We start from the raw sequence: 22,745 nt of genomic DNA on the forward strand, positions 1-22,745 counted from the left end.
AAAATAGCAACTAAAAAAGCCTCTATGCGCCCCACCGGGGTGCACCCCACCCTACCTACCGCCAATCCAATCACGAACACGCCGTTCAGCCTCACCAATATCTCCATATTGGAAACTGAAAAGGTTATACTCTCCCTGAAGCCTAACTGCCAGGGCGATAGTTGCCCAGCACAAATAATCAAGGACGCAGCTAGAGATTTAGCACCCTTTGTCTCCAAGCTTATTAATGCTTCCTTTAAATCAAGTACTGTCCCGATTAGCCTCAAAGAATCGTGGGTACTCCCACCTCAAGAAACAAACACTAGTCCCGGCCATCCCCACTAACTACAGACCCATCACCACGGTCCCTTTTCTCCTCAAAATCATTGATAGAGTAGCCTACCTCCAAATCCAATCCTATCTGGAGGATAAGCATCTATTAGGATCATGCCAATCTGGCTTCAGACCACAACACGGGACTGAAACAGCGTTAATCGACCTAAAGACACAAATCAACAAGTTGAAGGCTAAAGGTAAAACAGCTATGCTACTCCTCCTCGACCTCTCTGCAGCCTTTGACCTGGTGGATCATGCAGTGTTATGCAAACACCTAGCGTCAGCTGCACATTTCTCGAGCGATGCTGTAGCCTGGGTTGAATCCTTCCTAGCCAACCGTACGATGAGAGTATTCTCCCCCTCAGCATCAGTAGACCCAATCCAAATTACCTGTGGCGTTCCACAAAGTTCATGCGTCTCACCAACAATGTATAACATCTTTACTAAGCCACTCTTCAACAAACTTGACAGATGGGTGTTACATATACCAATTATGCTGACGACACTCAGATCCTTATACCCCTTTCGGGCAACTTCGTCGAGGACTCGGCTCTAGTAAACAGGATATACCTCCTCATTCAGGCATGGATGGCCTCACATGGTCTCTGCCTGAATGACGATAAAACAGATCATGTTTCTGGGCTCTGACTCCAAACTAAAAAAATTAAGTCCCAGTTACGCTGCATTCACCATCAATGGCAATGTCATTAAAGTAGTCTCCCAGGTAGAAACATTAGGTTTTTACCTTGATTCTACATTATCTCTAAAAAACAAGTTAGCGCCATGGCCTCATCTACAGCTTATACCTGTAAACTAATCAGGGCTTGCAGACTCTTCTTATCCAAACCTAGCTGCATTACACTGGCTAATGCATTAATTATGTCTGAACTGGACTACTGTAATGCCTTATATGCAGGCGCCAACAAGAACATGCGCAATAAAATGCACATTTTACAAAATCATGCTCTGAGAGCAGCCTTGAACATACCACGCAGAGAACAGATATCCAATCTCAGAAGAGGCCAACACTGGCTAAAAATCAGTGACAGAATACGACTCAAAGTGGCATCGCTCACTTTTAAATGTCTTAGTGCCACTCCTCCCTACCTATCGGCCAGACTGACTAGAAAAAACCCAACGCACCACACTAGATCCTCTAACCACCTCTGCCTAGAAATCCCCAGATTTAGTCTCTCCAAAGCTGGTGGAACCAGCTTCCCAGTCATAGCTGCCCTTTCCTGGAACTCACTACCCGCAGCCATCAGAGCGGAACAGCCATACTCTAGTTTTAGACGCAATATGTTGAACTGGCTGCGAACTAATGACACTTAAGAAACCTCTTACCCACTTGAGACTCTTACCATGCTAAACCTCTGTATGTCAATTCACCTCCAAAATACCCACCGGGTATTGCGCATCCCCTGCCTAAAACTGTATGTATTGTAAATGTTATGCAATGTATGTATTGACCTGTATGTTGTAACTAAGTTCTAAACATTCTCGTATCTGCTGCGCCCAGCTGCCCGAGGGTTTGGTGCGCATTACCAAATAAATAAACAAAGTTAGAGAGTTTCTGAAGAAAAATCACTGTAGGGTCACAATCTGAAATCAACTCTAGCAAAGTAGCTACTGCTCAAGTCTCAACTGAGAAGAGCAAAGCAAACGACACTGAGGAAAGTGCCCAAAGTCGGAACAGTACCTTTCGTTAGAAGAAAGTGGTCCAGCTGGCTTCTGTCTGGCTGCAGCAATACAGATCCTGGGTTCCCGAGCCTCAGTCATGGGGACAAGAGGGAGGATGCCTGGAGGACTCCCGCGGCAGCAATTTGGAGGTCGGTAGCAGCTACGGGCTCTTTCCGGATCATTAGCACTTTGCGGTTTCAGCGCTCGGTAAACAGCACCACTGCAGATCTTGGATACCGGTTTGGCTTCCTTCACTCCTTGAGTCTTGAAAGCTGGTGAGGTGTCTCGAGCTCGGGTCGTCCTGCTTCTGGAGGGTCCTTAGGAGACTCCTGGAGCTTCTGGCCGGATTGCAGACATTGCACTCAACTACGGATTTCTCGACCCCTAGCACGTGGTTCCTGCAGCAACAAAGAAGTCCAACCAGTCGGGGAAGATGGTCCAGTGGAGTTCGTCTCGAGGTTAGGTCGCTCTTTTTTTGTCGCTCAGAAAAAGGAGTTTCAGCACAGCACCAGGACTTCACCAGGCAATTAAAAGGTCCAGGAGGATGCAGCAAGCTTCGTTCACAGTTTCTTCGTGGATGGTTCTTCCCAGCGGTCCACTCTGCCTCTAGTCCCAAAACCCTCACCTTTTAAGCAGGTTTCTCCCATTCATGCACAGCCTAGGCTATCACTCAAACAGCAGGGTGGCTGTCCCGAAAGTACAGACAGACAGCCTATAAGGGCTGGGCGCATTCAGGCATTCCTAGAGACAAAGGACAGGGAAGTTTCGGACACCTCCCTCGCTTTCTGCTCTTCCAGACACACTGAAGCAGGAGGCGGGTTTCACTTTACTATCCCTTGGAACAGTAGTTCACACAAGGAAAGGTACTTAAACCTTATGAGAAATCTAAAGGATTTCTCCGACACCGCACTGAAGGTGCTGTGTGTCACCATACAAAAAGTAAATGCCTATGGAGTTTGTTGAGCTCCAAAAACAAAGGAAACATATAATCCAATTCAGGTCAAAACACATGCGAGAGGGAGAAAAAGGTCTCACTCCAGGGTTAGAATTAAAAAGTCCTAAAGTCCAGCAAAAGAGCTGGGGAACTCTAAGGTTGAAGGGAATTAGCACAGACATCAGAATTCTTTCCAACAGCTAGTAACAAAGATAACACCAGCTTGTCTGGGAAACACCAACAAAAGAATGAAAAAAACACTTTACCGAAAAAGGAACGAGGGTCAGCGTATTCCTGTACTGGTATTCTTAAAGGAGGTAAAAGGGCTACACAAAAGGTAAAATGGAGCACAAGATCACACTGTACTGGTAGCCTTTGGGACTTGTCCAAGAAGGGAGCTGCAGTGACAAATGGGCTGGAAGCGTACCTCACCTGCCAAAAAGGGTCAAGAAAAACCAAAAGATGTGCTAGTGGTCTTCAAGAATGAGGCTTGAAAGCAACAAAAAGAAACATCTTACCCAATGTGCCCAAAATAGTGCTGACATTTCTTTGCTATGGTTTGCAGTTTGGCTGGTGTACCTCACATATAAATGCAGCTCGATGTTTGTGCACAGGTTGTGTGATAAGGACCCAAAATGTGTGAATCTGGTGCACATCAAAACAAACATTGTGAAAGGTCCATTAGTACAGTGTCATTTTCATGACCCTCCTCCTCATTTTGGTTGGGATCACTACATTACATTGCCTTGTGTGGGGTCTGAGTAGAGACAAGCCACAAAACCAATCCATCATCAATGAAGGCAGACACAGAAAAGTAAGTGTTGAAACTTATCAAAGTCATACCTTGGCATTTGAGATGCACAAATCTTCCTTTAGTAGCATCTGTGAACTGAAGAGAGGACAATAGGAATGGTTAGTTAAAATGTGACATTTTGTGCAGTTTTTATAAAACAAAAACAAAATGCTTACTTTTCAATAACATCTGCAATGAACTGACTGGCCACTTGAGCTGTTTCTCCAGGAGGCCCAGCGCGGAAACTTGATGAACATAATGGTGGCAGGTCCACATTAGGAACTGAAATTAGACAATTTACAGACAAGCTAAAATACAAGAGCAAACTCGGCATTCAGTGTAACACAATAACAATGGCAAACATTGAAATTAAATGAAAAACTCTTGCAGTGTTCTGGCTTTCATTGGTGGTGGCTTGCTGTTAAGTGGAAGCTGCCAGACCTGTCTGGGTGCAGGGTGTGGGGGTTCACCTTCTAGAACTAGGCAAACAGCTGATCAATAAGCCTTACCGGTCTCAACTAGTAGTAACTGTGGTTGACGAGTCAGTGTCAACTCACAGGATGGCAGAGGGGTAGACACAAAAATAGGGTAAGACAGTATGACTTTGAATGCAGGAATGTCCACCGAGCTAATTTTATGAAACCGGATTGTATATCTCATGAAAGGTAAGTAAGAACATAGGCATGATACTGAGGTAGCCAATAGCGAAAATTGAAAAGAGTATGACATTTTGGGTGAAGTTGCCTCTAGCAATGATTGGGCGCAGTGCAATGCTCAAGATGGTGGTCTTACTCAGGCTTCTGCATTATTTTGGGAACATTCCATACCTCAAACCTAGGAAGTTTTTCAGCAGACTCAACTGCATGTGCAGGGATTTCCTGTGGCAGGGTACCAGGAATAGGGTGGCACTATGGAAGTTGCAGAACGTTTACGAAAAAGGGGGAATAAGGCTCCCTAACTATGAGGTCTACCAAGTAGCGCGCCAACTGCAATAGATTGCTTAATGGCTCTCAGACGAAACAACCCCTGAATCCAGGTTGTTTAGAGCAGACTGTGCAACATATTATTTAAAAGAGATGATTTGGCTACCCAAGACAGAAATGAAAGCATGTCCTGAGATGATGATGCTTGGGTGGAGGATCTGGTGCCTAGCATACTGGATGATGGAAAACCCAGTCCCATGCTCCCCGCAGATACTGCTGGTAGCGCTGGCTGGAGGAGATGAGCAGCTACGAATGACAATTAGGAACCACTGGGAATCGGTGGGGTTGGTAACTATGGGAGATGTCTGGCGGGAGGGGACCAGCATAAATTTCGAAGAGCTAGGTGAGGAAGTTGGGTTACACGTGGGTAAGTATATTACATACCATAGATTGGTGCAGGAAATTAAGAAAACTTGGCCTGAGACAGTACTGGAAGAAGAGCCAGATGTTACCGTAGACATGATATATGATATAACGGAGGGTGGGCATGAGATTTCTAGATTGTACGAAATGATGATGTCCAAGGTTGGGAAAGAGCTAACACAACTGAGACTAGACTGGGAAGCGGAGGTGGGACCCCCGATAGAGGATGGGATGTGGGAACGTGCCCTACGGTACCATGAAAAGGTGTCAATAAACGCCAGATTGAAACAGAAACAATTATATATTACGCACAGGACTTACATGACACCCCCCTGAGGATATTGTGGTTTGAAAATGCCGGTAGACAAGCATGTCCCAAATGTGATGAAGAACAGGCTGACATGGTACATATGTTCTGGTCCTGCCCGGTGATTGAGCGCTTCTGGAGCGAAGGAAAAAGGGGTCACTATTGTCATAGACTCAGCCTGGGCCTGCTTACTGGGGGTTTCCCCAGATCGCAGAAACTTAAGCATGTCAATAAACCGAAGGATTTAGCTTATGCGCTTGCAAAAAGGAGGATTGCCATGGGATGGAAGGCTTGTCATAGGCCACGGGTGGAGATGTGGTGGAATGAGTTGCAGAAGTAGGCAGAGGCGGAGACCATGGTATGGCAGGAGGCAAGCTGCATAGGGGGAGAAGAAGAGGTGGGAACCCTGATGGCATGGAAATCGTTGGTCGCGGAATCCACTGAAAATGAGACGCCCACCACGCGGTGCGGATACAGAGTGAATGGAATAAATAGGCTCGTAAGGGGGGGGGGTGGGACAAGGGGAGCAGTGAACAAAACTGTGTAATGAACAATGAGAACATTGTACTATTGATATTTGCACTGCGTGTTTGGTTTGTATTGGTTTTGTTTGTTAAAAAAGCAATAAAATTGTTTTTTTTTTTAAAAAAAAAGGTAAGTAAAAGTATTGGTGCAAGTTACAGCCCACAACATGAAGATACATCCAGCAAAAAAAGGAACTATTCAAAGTATTTAAGTCAACCAGGAAGCCACCGTTTGAGGACTAGGTTTGAGAACGGCATCCTGCGGTCTACCGAGAAGGTTTGGTTTGGTATGAGAAAAGGTACTTCGAAAGGCCGTGTGGAAATCCTTCAATGACCTGTAGGTACGACCTCAGTTAGGACCTTTTCTACAAATCCTTTGGCAAGGCCATGAGAAGACCAAACACTAGTGTATGTGCAGTGTTTCCCTTAATTTACACCCGGCTTTAGCGAGACAGAGTGGGGTCATTTCATTATTATGAGAGTGCTTGTTATAATGTACTGCTTAGCATACACATGCGCACACACGCACGCACGGTTAGGCAAAGCTTGTTGTAGTACCCTTTGGGTGCACTACAACAACTCTGACTACAGGTAATAGGAAACCCAACCTTTGGTGTAAGCTTGTACTGCACAGTTTGGTAGCGTGTTGAGCAGCCAGGCTCATCTCAAGAGGGGTCAATGTGAGCTGTAGGGTAGTTCCACAAAGATTCACAGTGACAAGTATTCAAATAAACTCTTACACACAAGGTTTCTTGAATAAACAATTATTAATTTATTTATCAGTCAGTTAGAATAAGCCTTCTTCAGAAGGGAGCAATATAAAAAGCAACACACAAATACACTTTCAATACTGTACACTTCTAGGTTTCTAAACAAGTAAAGACCCTTTTGGGATGGCCCACAGACACAACCTACACCCTCAGGTGACTACAATAGCTAGGGTGCTGGGGACATTCATATCTTACTGTTTGCATTCAGAATACTCTCAGAAGTTGGTAAAGGGAAAAGGTTATTAGAAGAAGAACAAGAGTCCGCAAATATTCTTAAGCAGGCAAATACTTTTGGATCCCCTATGCAGAGTCATTCAGTATAACAGGCTAAGCCAAAGTCAATGGGCAAAAGTCTTACATAGGATGAAGCACTTCTGGTAGCTAAGTAGAAAAGTATTTGCACAATGTTTTAGAAGTCTTTGAAGAAAAGAAGAATCAAAAGGTAGGGCCACAAGCTGGTTAGACTTGTGAGTAGTAGAAGATGCAAGCGACTCTACAATGAGAGGCAAGTTCTCTCAGACTTTACAGTACCTTTGTATTGAAGAAAAAGTGCAGCAGATGACTTCTGTTCCTGTGCAGCTCTGCAGATCTCACTGTTCCTGGGCCTCAGCCGTGGGGACAAGAGGGAGGACTTCTGGGGACTCCTGCACTGCAATGGGACAATCACCGCTCGCATTTGGCAATCTTTCAAACAAGTGGCACTTCAGTGTTTCAGCTCCTCGGGACTTACACAAATAGCAACACCGCAGTTTCTGGCTGTCAATATGGGCTTTCCTTGCTTCTGGGGTCCGCACTCTGTTGAGGGGGCTCAGGCTCGGTCAGTCCTGCTTCCTGGGAGTCCGGAGGATCTTCCTCGAGCTCTTGGCCAGCTTAAAAGCAACGCACACAATCTGGTGTTCCTCTCCCTGGCGTTTCTGTTTCCAGCAGCAACTCTGTGGAAATACAACAAGGGGCGAGAGAATGTCCAGGTGGCTTACTTTGGAGTTGATTGGTCCCACCAACTCAAGGGGAGAAGTTGTCCTTGCAAGGGCTTCTCTGTCGATACAAATTTGAAGTTTCAGCACAGCAGCAGGGCTTCACCGGGCAAACCAACGGTCCAGGAGTTGCAGCAGGCATCCTCTTCAAGTTCTTCTTCATTTCCTTCGTCCAGTGGTTGACTCTGCCTTCCAAGCAAAAAGCCTCGCCGTTTATTCTGTTCTCTCTGATTCATTCAAGCCTAGCTGTCAGTCACCCAGCAGGGTGGCTGTCCTTGCCGGACAGTCAGCCGGCCAATCATCACAGAGTGCATTTGGGTCTCCTGGGAGACTAATCACAGGGAGTTTTGGGCACCTCCCTCACTTCCTGCCCACCCAGGACACCCTGGAGTCAGAGGCAGGCTTCACTCTTGAATCTCACCAAAGGCAAAGCAAACAATGGGACCAAACCTGGTTTGGCGCGCAGAGTAAATCTCAAGAAGGACCTTTCCACAAAGAAATGGCAAAAAAGAAGACCAGGGCCATTTTGACAAAAATGGCACCCTTGGGTGCTTTACTGCAGCTGCAAACGCAGCCCGCGGTAAAGGCACACCATGGTAGTTAAAATGAAACCAGTGCCACCAGCCATTCAGTGAGAAAAAGGTAACAAAAATGTTACATGAGAAGCTAGACAAAGGGGATACTAGGTAACCCCTCCAGCACCATATTGTAAGATAGTGTGTGCTGTGTCTAGAAAGTTACAAATGTAAGTAAAGTCAATTTCACTTTACTGCTCTTGGAAAAAATAGTTTAGCCAAGAAAAGGTATTTAAACCTTTGGGAAATCTGAAAGACTTCCCTGTGCCACTGCACTGAAGGTACTGTATAACAATGTAAAAGATGTTGCCTATGGAATTTGTCATACTCCACAACCAAAAGAAACACAGAGTTCAAAATCACATTAAAATACATGAGAGTGGGAAAAAGGGTCTCACTCTCTCCAGGTTAAATAAATCAAGTCCTCAAAATCCAGCAAAGTTGCTGGGGGTCTCTAAGGTGGAGGGAATTGGCACATTTCTGAGAATTCTCCCTGACACGCACCCACACACACACAATAAAAACTTGTCCATATAGTATACTTAATGAAAATGTCTACTGAATATAGAAGGTTGTGCATTAAGGTAAATTCTGAAATAGAGGTAAGTATTAAAAGACATGAATATAAAAATAATAAAGTGTCTCTAAAAGATCAAGAATAACAATGTCAAGCAGGTAAGCAATGCACAAATTAAAGGTAACATTTAAATACTTTGCTGTGGTTTTAAGGAGTCCGAAAGAATCTTCATAGGCTATAAGGGACAAAGACCATAGTCCACTACCGATTATAGTTACCAAAGCCTGAGTCAGAGTGCTAGTAGCTGCGAGAGGTTCTGCAGGTGAAGACCCCATGCCAGAAGCTGACCACCAGCGATAGATTCAGAGGAGGAAGACCCACAGGAGGTTGTCCAATATGATGGGGTAAGTTAAAGGGACCACACGACTTAGTGAACAGGCCAGGTCCAGTAATGGGTTTAGAATGTTGTGGTAGAACGCCAAGGCAAGGTCTTCGGGAATGCTAGTGGCAGTGGTCATTTTGTTTTGGCTGCACCAGGGGCATTGTTACTTTTATTACGTTAGTAGCCCAATGCACCTACATGATAGCCACTGGGATACTAATGCCTTTTTTTAAGCCCAGCCCTCTGACACTTTTTTTTGGGCCATGCCTTTGCCTACGCAGACCATGAGGCACAGCCAACACAACCTTTTTCTGAAGTAGATTCACCATGAGCACACAAATAACCAATTATTATTATAATTATTATAAAGGCACACACTGTTTTAGCTCAAACTGGCATAGACTGGTGTAAAGTCCTCAAGACTTCCCAATTTACATTTAGTGTGGGTGGGTCAACACTGTGGCTGTCCCCAAAATCCACTGAAAACAGTGGTTTTGGGGGACAGCCTTATTAGCTAGCCGCTAAAACCTTTCTGTGATTGCATGTGATGTGATTAGAGGGCTGGCTTTGGCCGGCCCCTGAGTGAATGCATTATCAGTGGGCAACCATGTGTATTCCTCAGATCTGTATGTGAACTCCTGAAGACTGTTGCTGAAGGCAGGCTGTTACCAAGGAACCTGGTGTGGCCATAATGGCTGGACCCTGGTTACATTGCCCTTTGCTCTCTGCTGGGATATCCCATCCTGGGATCTTCTTTGGCTTCCAGCCTTCGTCCTAGCTGGCTGGACTGGTTGTTCCTTCCTGAGACACTTTTTCTGGCCTCTGCAGTGCTGCTTCCCTGGCAAATACTTCTGGGTGAAGCTCAGTAAGGGAGACCCTTTCTGTCTGGGAAGTCAGGTGGCTTGCTGCTGTCTTGCTTAAACGCAGTTCTTGGAATGTCCCTGGTCACCTCTCAACACGGTCTACATTGGTGGACCTATTTCTTTGCTGTCTGCCGTCTACTGGTCCCTTTAGTCATCCCAGAACTTTGCTCGGATTCCTACATGATCCCGTAGCCAGCTTTGTGGGTGCTGGGTCTTCTGCCTCACAGGGCATTTGTGATTAATTGGATTCTGCTCTGCGAAAGTACAAGGATGAGTAAGGGTTAAAATGCCCACTCAGCCCTCACACTTCTACAAACCAAGAGCCAACACAATCATAAAGGTAAATAAGACACAGTTAAGCGGTATACTTACTTTGCCTTTTGTGGTGACGTGGGCCGAGGGTAGGCTATGCTCTTAAAAGGGGTGCGAATGTGATTCAATAGCGAGAGAATTTCTAAACAAGGTTCTATATAAAAATAGATATATTTTAACACAACACACCATCTGCAAAAATAACCAAATAGAAAAACACTATGCAAATCCCACCCTGAGGAAAAAAACAGAATAAGCAAAGATAGCACAATGCAGCCCTTTGAGTAATGAATAAGGGGTGTAAGACAAGTAAACCACACTGTTCTTGAACTACTTAACTGTGGGAGTGGGGGGAGCCTACAATTATTCCTTATGGGATTTCATGTCTGGTATACTCGCCCTTAGTAATTAAGGGGTTAAAAGGATATGTTTCTTGGATGTAAAAGGTGCATAACTGACCTAATCAGTCTCTAGGGCCCAAAATTGACTAAGGGGGAAGTTACGGGTCGATAGCACTTTGTTTCGGTTCTTTGGAGTGTCGACGACGTCGAACCTTGCTTCAAGCAGTGGAGCGAGCAGAACAAGCTAAATTTGGGTGCAGTGGATTGGATAGGCCCAAGTGTCAAGCGGGCGTCGAGCAAGTTCAAATGTGGCAGTTCCATGCGGCTTGAAGGTGGCTTTCGGCAATACAGGTCAGGGCACCCACTAGGATCTCTTCAAGGTCAGGCCGGGTCGAGTTGGGTTGTAACCGCCCGGAATGGTCAATGTGTGACGATCCAGCGGACCGAGTTGGCGGGCGGCAGTGGTTAAGAGAGGGATCCTTTTGCTCTGATGGACAGTTCCCCAAAGCAGCAGTTTGAGGAGCTGGTCGAGTCGCAGCGTAACCCTTGGTTTGAGACGGCAAATGACTTGCCAGCGGTTCGAGTCAGGTACCAGTGTCAAGCGGTCGATTTAAGCCTACCTAGTGGCAAGCTCAGCAAGAGCAAAATGCAGCAGCGAACAGGTTCAATGTGCAAGCAACTGTTCAGAGGAGTGCCAGAAAGTAGCACCAGTGGGATCCCTCGGCAGTCAGACCGTCTGAGGCAGCGGGACAGGGTCCCTTAGCAGATCTGGCCCTCCAGATGCTACGAGACCCAATTTAGGGGTTTAAGGACAGGGTGGGTTCCTTTCAGGGTCTGCTCTACCAGCCCACCGAGATTCTGGTGCAGAATGGCAGGTCCTGGTCCACAGCAAGTGTCACACCCAATGTGCCCGTTAGCGAGATTTTTCATTTGTACGCTTCATCCCCTCTCCTAGTTGAGACCCGAAGCACTTTTTGCTGGACTTCTGGACCTTTTTCTTTAATCCTGAATAAGTGGAGCTTGTGGGCTCTGTCTTTTGGAGCTCTATTCTTTATATTCTACCTGTACTATGGAGTCTGGCCGCTCTATAACTTTAAAGGCATCTGTATTTTACTATTGCAGCACACAGCTCCTTATTAGCAGTGTCGCTGGGGACCCCTGCGGTCATCAATTGAGATTAATTCTCTTATCCTCAAGTAACTACAGTTCTTGAGAATAGAGAGATACTGAGTAGCTCTCCAAAAACTGTATAGTCTAAGAGATTGGCACCACCTTATGTGGAGTGCCAAAGGGATACTTTGCATCACCCTGCCTTCAGTTATCAGACCAAGGAATCCGGATGATGGGTCCAGAGCTGCAAAATCGTGGAGCATCCAGCACAAACATGTTCTTCTATCCAAAGGTACTGTGGGGAAAAAGGTATTGCTTACCAGATTCCAAACAGTCGCTCCAGAGCATTGGAGTGCAAAGAGAGGTGTCCAGGGCAACACCCTATTCCCTCTGACTCAAGCCGCTGCTTGTGTCCCTTTAGCTAGTCCTTTAACAGGGTCTCCAAAGGCAGTTAAGCCTTCTTGTATCTTCCTTCATAGAGACTAGAAAGTATCCAGAGGAACTTTTGATTTCTTCTTCTTTGCAAGACTTTAAGCCGCTACGAACTGCCTTTTAGCTAGGGGTGTGCTATAGACTTACTTTGAAAGACTTGTTGTGCTGCAAAACTGCTGCTAGAACCTAAAGCTCTACTAGGACAACACTAACCAACAGTTTTCCTCCCCAAAAATCACAATGTGAAATGTGTATGCAGACTAAATACAATTACTGTATTATTTTGTGGGTTCGCCGTATTACTGATATAACTGTCAAACTATTGTAACAATTGTATGCGTTCAGCAACAAACAACTAAGAAGTTACCCTTTGAAATTATTGGGAAGTATATATGTGTGATGGTTTACAGTACTAAGTATTTAACAGTAACTCTTGTGTAAATATAATTAATATATATTTTAATATACATTTATGTGCGTTTCTTTAATGTACTTTACTTACTGGGTTCAGTGTACTTACCTACAGCTCACATCTTCCTCTTAAGATAAACGGGACTGCTCTGCCACTCTACCAAGGTCCTGAGTTAGTACAGACTGATACTAAGAGTTGGGGATCTACAAACCACTTGGATAGCTTACTAAGGTAGCACTTTAGGAAATCTCCCGAAACACTAGTGTTACAGCTGGTGGGATTTGTGTAGGTTGGATTACATACACTCCTGGTTGTATTGTATCTCAAAGAATCCATCTTCAAGGCTACTACACTATACAGTTCTAAACCATGTTCAAAAATGAAAACTATAAGGCTGAAGCTCTTATATATCTCTTACTGTTGAAAAACTAAAATAAATGTGTAAGGATAAATGTCTTCGTAGTAAAGGAAAGAAAGCCGAGTTAATACAAAACGTATTGGATTACCAAACTGCGAGTAGGCCTGTAACCCCTACTCCCAGAATTGATATGGAAAATAATGATGGTCCAAGTTTAACTCTTAGCCCTCAACTTCCAGAAAAGGAAGCAGATGAAAATGTGATTGTTAATCCACCTCCCAATCCTCTGACCTCACGCCTACCTGTATCTAACATGTCAACAGAGCTGGTTCTAGAGATAGAAATATTGAAGATGCAGCTTGAATTTAGAAAACTAGAGATTAAGTTTGAAATGAGAGACAAAGAAATGTGGAAAGAACTGCAACTCAGGGAAAAAGAGATGCATCATGAGCTAGACATGAAAAAGTTTGCCACACTACTCCAGGATCAGGAAGCCTAGTCTCCCCAAAAATTTGGTGAGTTTGTATGATGCAAAAACAGATATTCTTGAATTTGAATTTACATGTTAGGTATAAGGCATTTGTGAAAGTGATAAGCGTGCTGGGGTTACCAGGTGTTTGGGCACTGTGTCTATAAAGTTAGAAAAGAAGAAAAGTAACAGTGTCTGCTGCAGTAGGTGAATACCTAGGATAGCCCAGCCTAGCGCAAAGATGAAGGAAAAAAGGGAGTTGGATCACCAAACATGCGCTGACATGTAACAATAAAGAACAGTATAAATATACAAGATCTAATTGAAACCAATTGTGTATCAATTTTAGGAAATTGATCAATACACATGGCAGTTAGCAAAGACTTCTTGATGCAATATCATCAAGGAGTCATGGCTAACTGCCATGGGTATTGATCAATTCCGTGTTCAGTTTGGTTAAAACTGACAGAACGCTGCTACAAAACTTGACCTAATCAACTCAAACCAAGCACAGTAACACATGCAGGCTAATCCATTACAAGAGCAATTGAGACCTATGAAACTTTGCTTTGTGCCTTGATAAAGACCCAACGGGTCAAAACACGTGTCAGCACCATTGTACATTTATCACATATTGCCATTAAACTGGTTTCAATTAGATCTTGTATATTTATACTGTTCTTTATTTGTGAAAGTGAGCTTGTGCTATGAGTAATCTGTAGGCTCCCCAGACTGTCTGTGATGCAGTTAAATGATGTTGATAGACAAGATTACCAGTTGGTAAATACTGCTCTCATAGCCAGATTTGGGAAGACCCCTTCCCAATACCTAAAAAGGTTTAGGGACCACAAGAAGAGAGATGGTAACTTGTGAGCGACGTGGATGTGTGAACGCCTGGAAAACTTAGTTCACCTGGTAGCCCTTCATCCACCCATCTATTATGAAGGCATGAGGTGTCTCTTCATGCTGGAAAGTATTTGCGATGCCTGTTCCCCTGAGCTGGGACAGCACCTTGCTGAAGAACTGGGCCCCAAGAAGCTAGCAGTGGCTGCTGACTTGTGGGTGGCCAACAGGGCTACTCCCGAGGATTCTGGGACACCTCACAAGAAAGAGGATGGGAAGAAGCATAAGATGGATGAGAAGGATCATTCCAAATATCCCCACCAAAAGAGGGCCACAAACATTACAAGGGTAAATATCCTCCTAAACGACCTTATAGGGCTAGTGAAACCTCTGGGCCCAAACCAGAGGCAGGTTTATCAGAAACCCCCATTCCAAAAGACATTTGGAAAATGTGTGGTTTGTGGGTCTGGTGACCATGTGAAAGGAGATCCCAGATGAAAGGGTAAACCTTCAGGAATCCCCTCCGTCAGCGTAGCATTCACACATGATGTGGATATACCAATGACAGGGGCTAGCTTTCACCCTCAAGCTGAAGAATCCATAAGTGTTCAGGCTAGAGTTTCTTTAGTTTCTCTGGCACTGTGGGAACAACAGAACATTGAGGTATATTAATACTAAAGATTATTATAAAGACAGTGTACTTGTAAATGGTCTGGACACCCCTGCCATTAGAGACACCAGGGCCAGTATAACTGTGATAGATGAACGTTTCTTTCAACCTGAGTAAGTTGCCATGGCTCCCAAAAGGCTTAACAAGTTAGCAGGAGGCCCAGTCCAAATGTGCCCAGTACTGCCAGCTATCGCTAAATGTACTTAAATGACTGTTAAGATACCTGTGAGTGTTCAGTCAGAAGTACCCGGAAGGGTACTGTTGGGCAATGATTTGAAGGCCTTATGTGTAGTCTCTAGCACACCCAACCCCTCTTTCCCCCTCTAAGAAGAAAAGGGGAAAAGGGAGGTGATCAGAGAAGCAACCTTAAGGGATCTTCCCACTGAGACCAAAGGGAAACCTAGAGTCTCCAATGGGATAATGGGCACCAAGCCCAAAACTTCCACAAGGAAAAAAGGTTCCTGTAGAAACACTAGGTCACACCTGTGACCCCACCACCAGCGGAGGCTGCGATGGTGCCAGAGGAATCTCCTGAGGAACCCTCTTCTGATGAGTCCGAAGAGGAGGAGATTCAACCCGGTCTGCAAGATCTGGATCCAAGAGACCATAGTGAGCTACAGACTTTACTTGCAGAAGGTGGACCCTCAAGGACAGACTTCAGTAGGGGACAGAGAAAGGATCCCTCTCTAGAAGGTCTCTGACAACGGGCAGATTCTCAGATTGAAGGGCTAGACCCTGGGAAGCATAGGCTATACTGTGAGGATGGACTTCTCTGCAGTAAGCCTACGGAGTCTATTCCAAGGGACCTCAGGAGACTGGTGGTACCAGGGGAGTTCAGATTCAAATTCCTACAGTTGGCACATGAAGGCCACCTGGCTGGTCACTTAGGCTTTAAGAGGACCAAGGAGAGGATATCATTGTACTTTTACTGGCCCAGGATGGGTGCAGACAGACACATTGCAGGAGTTTCCACACTAGCCAGCTATCTGGTAAGAGTGGAGCCAAGAATGTGGCACCTTTGGTGCCTCTCCCTGTTGTGAGAGTTCCTTTTGAGACAGTGGGAATTGACATTGTTGGCCCCTAGACCTCAGCAAAGCAAATGAGGTGATGCCTGGAAGGTTTAGAATTAGTATTAACCTCTGGCATTGCTCCGGCCAACCCTCCAGACCAACGTTCTGCACCTGCCTAGCCATTACAAAAGGAGAAAGGCCCTCACTAAGGAGGCCCAACAAGGCCAAGACATGTCTGGGGTTACTTGCATTTCCGTGCAGATGGGACCTTGCCTAGCAGTTCGGGCAGGGCTACTCCCATTGGGGGCAGTACCTGACCGATTTGCATATGGCTGGACCCTTTTTGCAATGGCGCAGACGGCGTGCAAGGATGCCCTGAGCTATGCCAGTGGTTTAGATTAATTCAAAACCTTCCACCAATCACTTTTTTGGTTTCACTTTTTTGATTTCAGTCCCCTAGACCCTTCAACATTTTCAGGCAACCAAATTATATTGGTTGTGGTGCACCATGCCACCCAGTACCCTGAAGCTATTCCAATGAGAACCGTTACTGCTCTGCTGAGATAGGGGCTAAGGCCCTACTTGGTATTTTTACCAGAGTAGGATTTCCTAAGGAGGTTGTATCTGACAGGGGGGTTCAGATCTTATGTCCCACTACATGCATACATGCAGGCCAGGTGGAAAACCTGTGGGGTCACCTACACGTTCTCAACTGCTTACCACCATCAGACAAGTGGGCTGGTAGAGAGGTTTAATAGAAAAATGAAGAGAATGATTGGAGCTTTGGAAGAACAAGTTAGAAGAAAGTGGGACCTTCATCCGCCATGCCTTCTTTTTGCCTATAGAGAAGTTCCTCAATCTGGAGTGGGCTGTACACCCTTTGAATTATTTTATGGTCATCTGGTCAGAGGCCCTTTGGCCCTGATCAAGGAGCATCTGGAGAGTGCTCCTTCCCTCAAGCCAGTAAGGATTACTGACTATGTGTTAGGCCTCAGACAGAGAATCGCACAGATGATGCAAGAGGCTTCTGAGAATTTGAAAGCTGGTCAAGCTCTGGTCAAACATTGGCATGACCGAAAGGCAAACATGGTGGAGTGTACTCCAGACCATCACTTTCTCATAATGGTTCCAGTAAGACAAAAGGTCTTACAGGACAAATGGACAGGACCCTTCAAAGTTGTGGGAAAACTTGGAGGTCAACCATTTGGTAGACTTGGGCAACCCCAAGGAGGTCCCTAGGGTTTTTCTGAAGGCCTATGTTTCCAGAACAGAGATCGGAGCTTTGCTCTTAGCTTCTGATCAAGAAGAGGAGGAGAGTGAAACTCTCCCAGATCTTCTAAGGGACACCCTTCAGATGGATCAGTAGAAGGGGTAGAACTCTCTACTAATCTGACATTGCAGCAACAGCAGGAGGGCAAAGATGTGTTAGCTCACTTTGCCCCTCTGTTCTCACTAACACCAAACTTGGCCCCTTGGGGCAAACATGACATTGACACTGGCGATAGTGTACATGTTAAAAGCAGATGCTACGGGGTGTCAGATAATGTGAGGAATCACATAAATGAGGATGTGCGAGAAGACAGAAGGTGTCTCGCCCACTAGTCCCCGGGGATCTGTCATCCAGGTGGCCAGGACACAGCCATTGCTTTTGGATCCTGTTCTTGGGAATGGACCAGTGCGGGAGGTTCACTTGGGTGAGGGGTATTCAGGGAGTGAGACACCGGATGGTGAGACGCGGTATCCCCTTCTTTGTAACACCTTTACCCCATCCTACCAGGTAGGGTATTTAGGAACTCTACCCTCCTCCCCCTTTTACAACACAAACCCTTTCTCATGGACAGCCCGCTATGAGAGAAAACAGACTAACGCCCGAGCAGTATACTTTTTTCCTTTGTGGCTTTTTCCTTTGACATCTCCCTAGTATAAGTCATTCCTAGTATAGGTAAATTCGCTGAAGATGTTCTTGGTCTTTTTGAGCTGTGATCGTCCATTGCGAGTGTTAGCTGGTGTTTGTTGAGATGGATTTCTGAACTCTGACCTGGTGGGAAGAGGTTCAGAAGGCCAGCCTAGTTTCTTGGAACAGGGTAACATTCTGGACAAGCCAGACCAATCAAGTTGGCATTGGTGGCGATCAAGGCTAGGTCTCAGGAGGGGTGAGGGAGATTGTAAGCCCACAATGAGCACACACAGTAAAGGACACTACAAATTACTCTGTCAGGTGTATATCAAAAATATATGACATGCATTACTTACCGTAATAGCATTTCTGATGATTGTATCTGCTTAGATTCACATGCTGTGCATATGGTCCGACATCCAATGGTAACCGCAGAGTATTGCATCTGGTCTTTCGGGGACCGAAAGGGGACTTCGGCATAGGCGCGTCTGTAACACTATCCCTATCGTGACGTGTAGTGTACCCAAAATCCCTCACACGCCGAGGTCCCTCCGTTTGTATTTTATCTGCCATTAGGAAGCCCAAGGCTATTGTGAGTGAGTACATGAAGAAGAGAGAAGTAGTAAAATGTCTATGTTCCTTCCACCCCGAGCGGGCGGTAGGGAGGGCGCATGTGAATCTAAGCAGATACAATCATCAGAAATACTATTACGGTAAGTAATGCATGTCTTCTGATGCTTGTTAATCTGCTTAGAATCACATGCTGTGCATAGACTAGCGAGCAGTACTCCGAGGTGGTGGTGGATGTGTGAAGGAACAGTAGCAAAGAGATGTCTTAGCACCACTTGTCGAACCTGAGAATCAGACCTAGAGTGAGTAGCCAGACAGCAGTGTTGTGTAAAGGTATGCAGGTTGCTGCTTTACAAATGGACTCAAGAGGAACATTTGCAATGAATGCTATGGAAGCTCCCTTGCCCCGAGTAGAGTGTGCTCTAGGCTTGAAGGGTAGATCTCTCTTGGCAAGAGTGTAGCAAAGTGTGATGCAGTTTACGATCCGCTTTGAAATTGCTGCTACAGAGACAGGGTCCCCTTCTCTGCCAGCTGCCACTGAAACAAAAAACTGGTTTGTTTTCCTTAGTGGTTTTGTCTTTTCCAGATAATAGATTACTGGTCTCCTCATCAAGTGAGGTTTCCCACCCCGCCACTCCACCGAAACAGCTCTTACCTCTGTTCTTAACTCTCTTCTCACATCTCGCTATTCAAAACACTCTTCTGTCCTCATTCTTCTTGACCTATCTGCTGCCTTTGACACACTGGATCACTCTTTGCTTCTTGACTCTCCTCTCCTTTGGTTTCCGTGGTTCTATTCTTGCCCAGTTCTCATCCTATCCATCTAACCGAACCTTTGCCGTTTCTTGGGGCAGCAACACCTCTCCTTCCTTTCCTCTCGCCCATGATGTCCCCCAAGGCTCATTTCTCGGTCCTTTCCTTTTCCCCTTGTACACCTGCTTTCTTGCTCCTATCAGCTCATCCTGCGGATGGCCTTGCACTTTCTTACTCTGAACGCTGGTAAAACAGAAGTTCTATTTTTTCCTGCTAATGTTCTCCCACGCCATGCTCCTCCTCCTCCCATTTTCTTTCCTCCCTCCTATCTCCCCATCTGCCCCACTGCCCGCAATCTTGGTCTCTACTTTGACGCTAATCTTTCCTCCGCTCACCATATCTCTCTTACTTCCCGCGCCTGTCGATTTCATCTCTACAATATATGCAAAAATTCACCCTTTTCTTACTTTTCCACTCCACTAAGCTTCGAGTATCTTCCTTAGTCTTCTCTCGACTTTTCTACTGCTCGGTTCTCTTCTTTGGTCTTCCTTCCTCTGTCTTGTGTTTTTTTTTTTTTTCTTCTCTCTCTCTCTCTCTCTCTCTCTCTCTCTCCTATTCCTCATTCCGCTTTTCTTTAAAAACGCATTTACTTCAGTCGTCCGTCTGATTGTTACTGGCTGATTCTGAACATCATTTTTCATTGCTTATTTTAATGTACAGCTAATTGTTCTCTGTAAAGCGATTTGGTTTAAGGCGCTATATAAAACACAATAAGACATGCATTACTTACCATAATAGCATTTCTGATGATTGTATCTGCTTAGTTTCACATGCTTTGCATATAGTCCGACATCCAGTGGTAACCGCAGATTATTGCATCTTGTCTTTCCGGGACCGAAAGGGGACGTCGGCATAGGCGTGTCTGTAACACTATCCCTATCGTGACATGTAGTGTACCCAAAATCCCTCACGCGCCGAGGTCCCTCCGATTGTATTTTTTCTGCCATGAGGGAACCCAAGGCTATAGTGAGTGGGTACATAAAGAGAAAGTAGTAAGACGTCTATGTTCCTTCCAGCCCGAGCCGGGAGGTAGGGAGGGCGCATGTGAATCTAAGAAGATACAATCATCAGAAATGCTATTACGGTAAGTCATGAATGTCTTCTGATGTTTGTTAATCTGCTTAGAATCACACGCTTTGCATAGACTAGCGAGCAGTACCCGGAGTTGGAGGTGGGTTGCGAGAAGGAACAGTAGAGAAAAGATGTCTTAGTACTGCCTGTCCCACCTGAGAATCAGACCTAGAATGAGTGTCTAGGCAATAGTGTTTTATAAAGGTGTGTACAGAACTCCAGGTTGCCGCTTTGCAAATGGACTCAAGGGGAACATTTGCAATGAATACTATAGATGCCCCAGTGCCCCGAGTAGAATGTGCTCTAGGCTTGAAGGGCAATTCTCTCTTAGCAAGAGTGTAACATAGTGTGATGCATTTGACAATCCACCTTGAGATAGCTGATTTAGAGACAGGATCCCCTTCTCTACCAGCTGCCACTGAAACAAAGAATTGTTTAGTTTTCCTCAGTGGTTTAGTTCTTACCAGGTAGAACATGACTGCCCTGCGCACATCTAGTGTGCGTGTAGGCGTCTTTCGGCCATGCTAGTAGGGTTCTGGAAGAAAGTGGGTAGTTCGATTGATTGGTTCACATGGAACTTTGAGATGAATTTAGGCGCAAATCTGGGATGCTTGCGCAGAACTACCTTATGTTTGTGGACTGTAACAAAGGGGTCTAGAACAGAAAGTGCCTGTAGTTCGCTAACCCTTCTGATAGAAGTGATAGCCACTAGGAAGGCCGTTTTATAAGTCTGGTCTTTTAGACTTGCTTTATGCATAGGCTCAAAGGGAGCTCCCATGAGCCTGGTCAAAACCACATTTAGATCCCATCCAGGGGCTGGATGAGAAATGGGAGGATAAATCCTCTTAACCCCTTCCATAAAGGCTTTAATCACCGGTATTTTCCACCACAACATTTTTTGTTGTAATGTGGTGTAGGCTGTCAGAGCAGCCTAATGAACCTTTAGGGAATTGAAGACTAATCAAGTGTCCAACAGATGGGTTAGGTACAGCACAATATGTGTGGGTGAGCAATCTATGGGATTGACGCCCTTGGAATTGCACCAGATTACAAAATGTTTCCATTTGCTGGCATAGCAATAACGTGTATTCGGTTTCCTAGCTTCCCTGAGTATGTCCATGCACCTCTGAGGGAGTTGCAGGTGTCCAAACTCTATGACCTCAGGAGCCAACCTGCTAAGTTCAGAGTTTGTGGGCATGGGTGTAGGGTCTCCCCCCACCCTGTCCTGAGACAACATGTTGTACGGGCAGGGTAGTTTCACTGGTGGGGAGGGGGACATTTCCATCAGGTGAGCGAACCAGGGTTGGCGGGCCCACATGGGGGCCACCAGTATCATAGTAACTGGTTCCTGGTGCATCTTGTGCACTATCTTGTTGAGAAGGGGAGTCAGGGGAAAAGTGTAGACAAATTTCCCTGACCATGTTATCCAGAGACCGTTCCCCTTGGATCGGTTCTGGGGGTACCTGGAGGCGTAGTCTTGGCATTGGGCGTTCTCCTGAGTAGCGAACAGGTCGATTTCTGGGAAACCCCATTCTGCGAAGACGTTGGACACAATGTCTTTGTGTAGCCGCCATTCGTATTCTTCAGGCAGAGGAAAATCTCTGCTGAGCACGTCTGCCAGAAGATTGAGTTCCCCTGTTGGGACAACAGAAACATCTTATGTTTGAGAGCCCATATCCAAATGTTTTGGGACAGCTTGGATAACCCTGGAGAGCGAGTGCCCTCCTGTTTGTTCAGGTAATACATGGCTGTAGTGCTGTCCGTTAGAATCAGCACTGTTTTCCCTTGTAGTTGCACCTGAAAGGCCTTCAAAGCCTTGAACACTGCTAATAGCTCCAGTAGGTTTATATGGTTGGACGCTACTTGAGGGGACCAAACTCTGTGTGCTGTCTGCTGAATCAGGTGAGCCCACCCCCCCCACCCGTGAGAGATGCGTCTGTAGTGAGAGTGGCTTCCACTGCAGGGGTGGTGAAGGTCTTCCCCTTCAAGTGGTTTTCTCTTGACCACCACTGCAGAGAGAGAACGAGGGCTGGCGAGACAACTACCAGATCTTCCCATTGTCCGCTGGCCTGACACCACTGGCTGTTGAGCCACTCTTGCATGGGACGCGTTCGCAGCCGCGCGTGAGGAGCCAAGTATATGCATGACGCCATCATTCCTAGCAAGCGCATGGCCTTGCGCACCGTCACCTCCCGACTGGCTACATATTGAGGGATCTGAAAAAGCATGTTCTGAACCCTGTCGTTGGAGGGGAAGACGAGACTGTCCTTCGTCCGAATTAGAGCTCCCAGAAATGGTTTTGTTTGACTGGGGACTAGACTGGATTTCTTTTCGTTGATTGAGAAACCCAGACTGGAGGAGATCTACTGTTTTTTGGGTGTTCGAAAAACATGTGTCGAATGAGTTCCCCGTGATGAGCCAGTCGTCGAGGTAAGGGGAAACTGGGACCGCAGTCTG

The 22,745-nt window shown here is 45.8% G+C and overlaps 1 protein-coding gene across 2 annotated transcripts in view; it reads right to left on the reverse strand.

The window, feature by feature from the left end:
* Positions 1 to 22,745, reverse strand: part of EXOSC8 (exosome component 8) — a 639,075-nt gene that overhangs the window by 375,217 nt on the left and 241,113 nt on the right. For both annotated transcript variants that reach the window (XM_069640787.1, XM_069640786.1), the window contains exons 6-7: positions 3,899 to 4,004; positions 3,773 to 3,818 (exon numbers count right to left, since the gene is read on the reverse strand). In XM_069640787.1, the coding sequence (XP_069496888.1) occupies positions 3,773 to 3,818; positions 3,899 to 4,004 (152 nt within the window). The remainder of the gene's footprint in view (positions 1 to 3,772; positions 3,819 to 3,898; positions 4,005 to 22,745) is intronic.

Source organism: Ambystoma mexicanum, chromosome 7q, assembly GCF_040938575.1.
Source record: "Ambystoma mexicanum isolate Mex_15411 chromosome 7q, UKY_AmexF1_1, whole genome shotgun sequence".
Taxonomy (NCBI): domain Eukaryota; kingdom Metazoa; phylum Chordata; class Amphibia; order Caudata; family Ambystomatidae; genus Ambystoma; species Ambystoma mexicanum.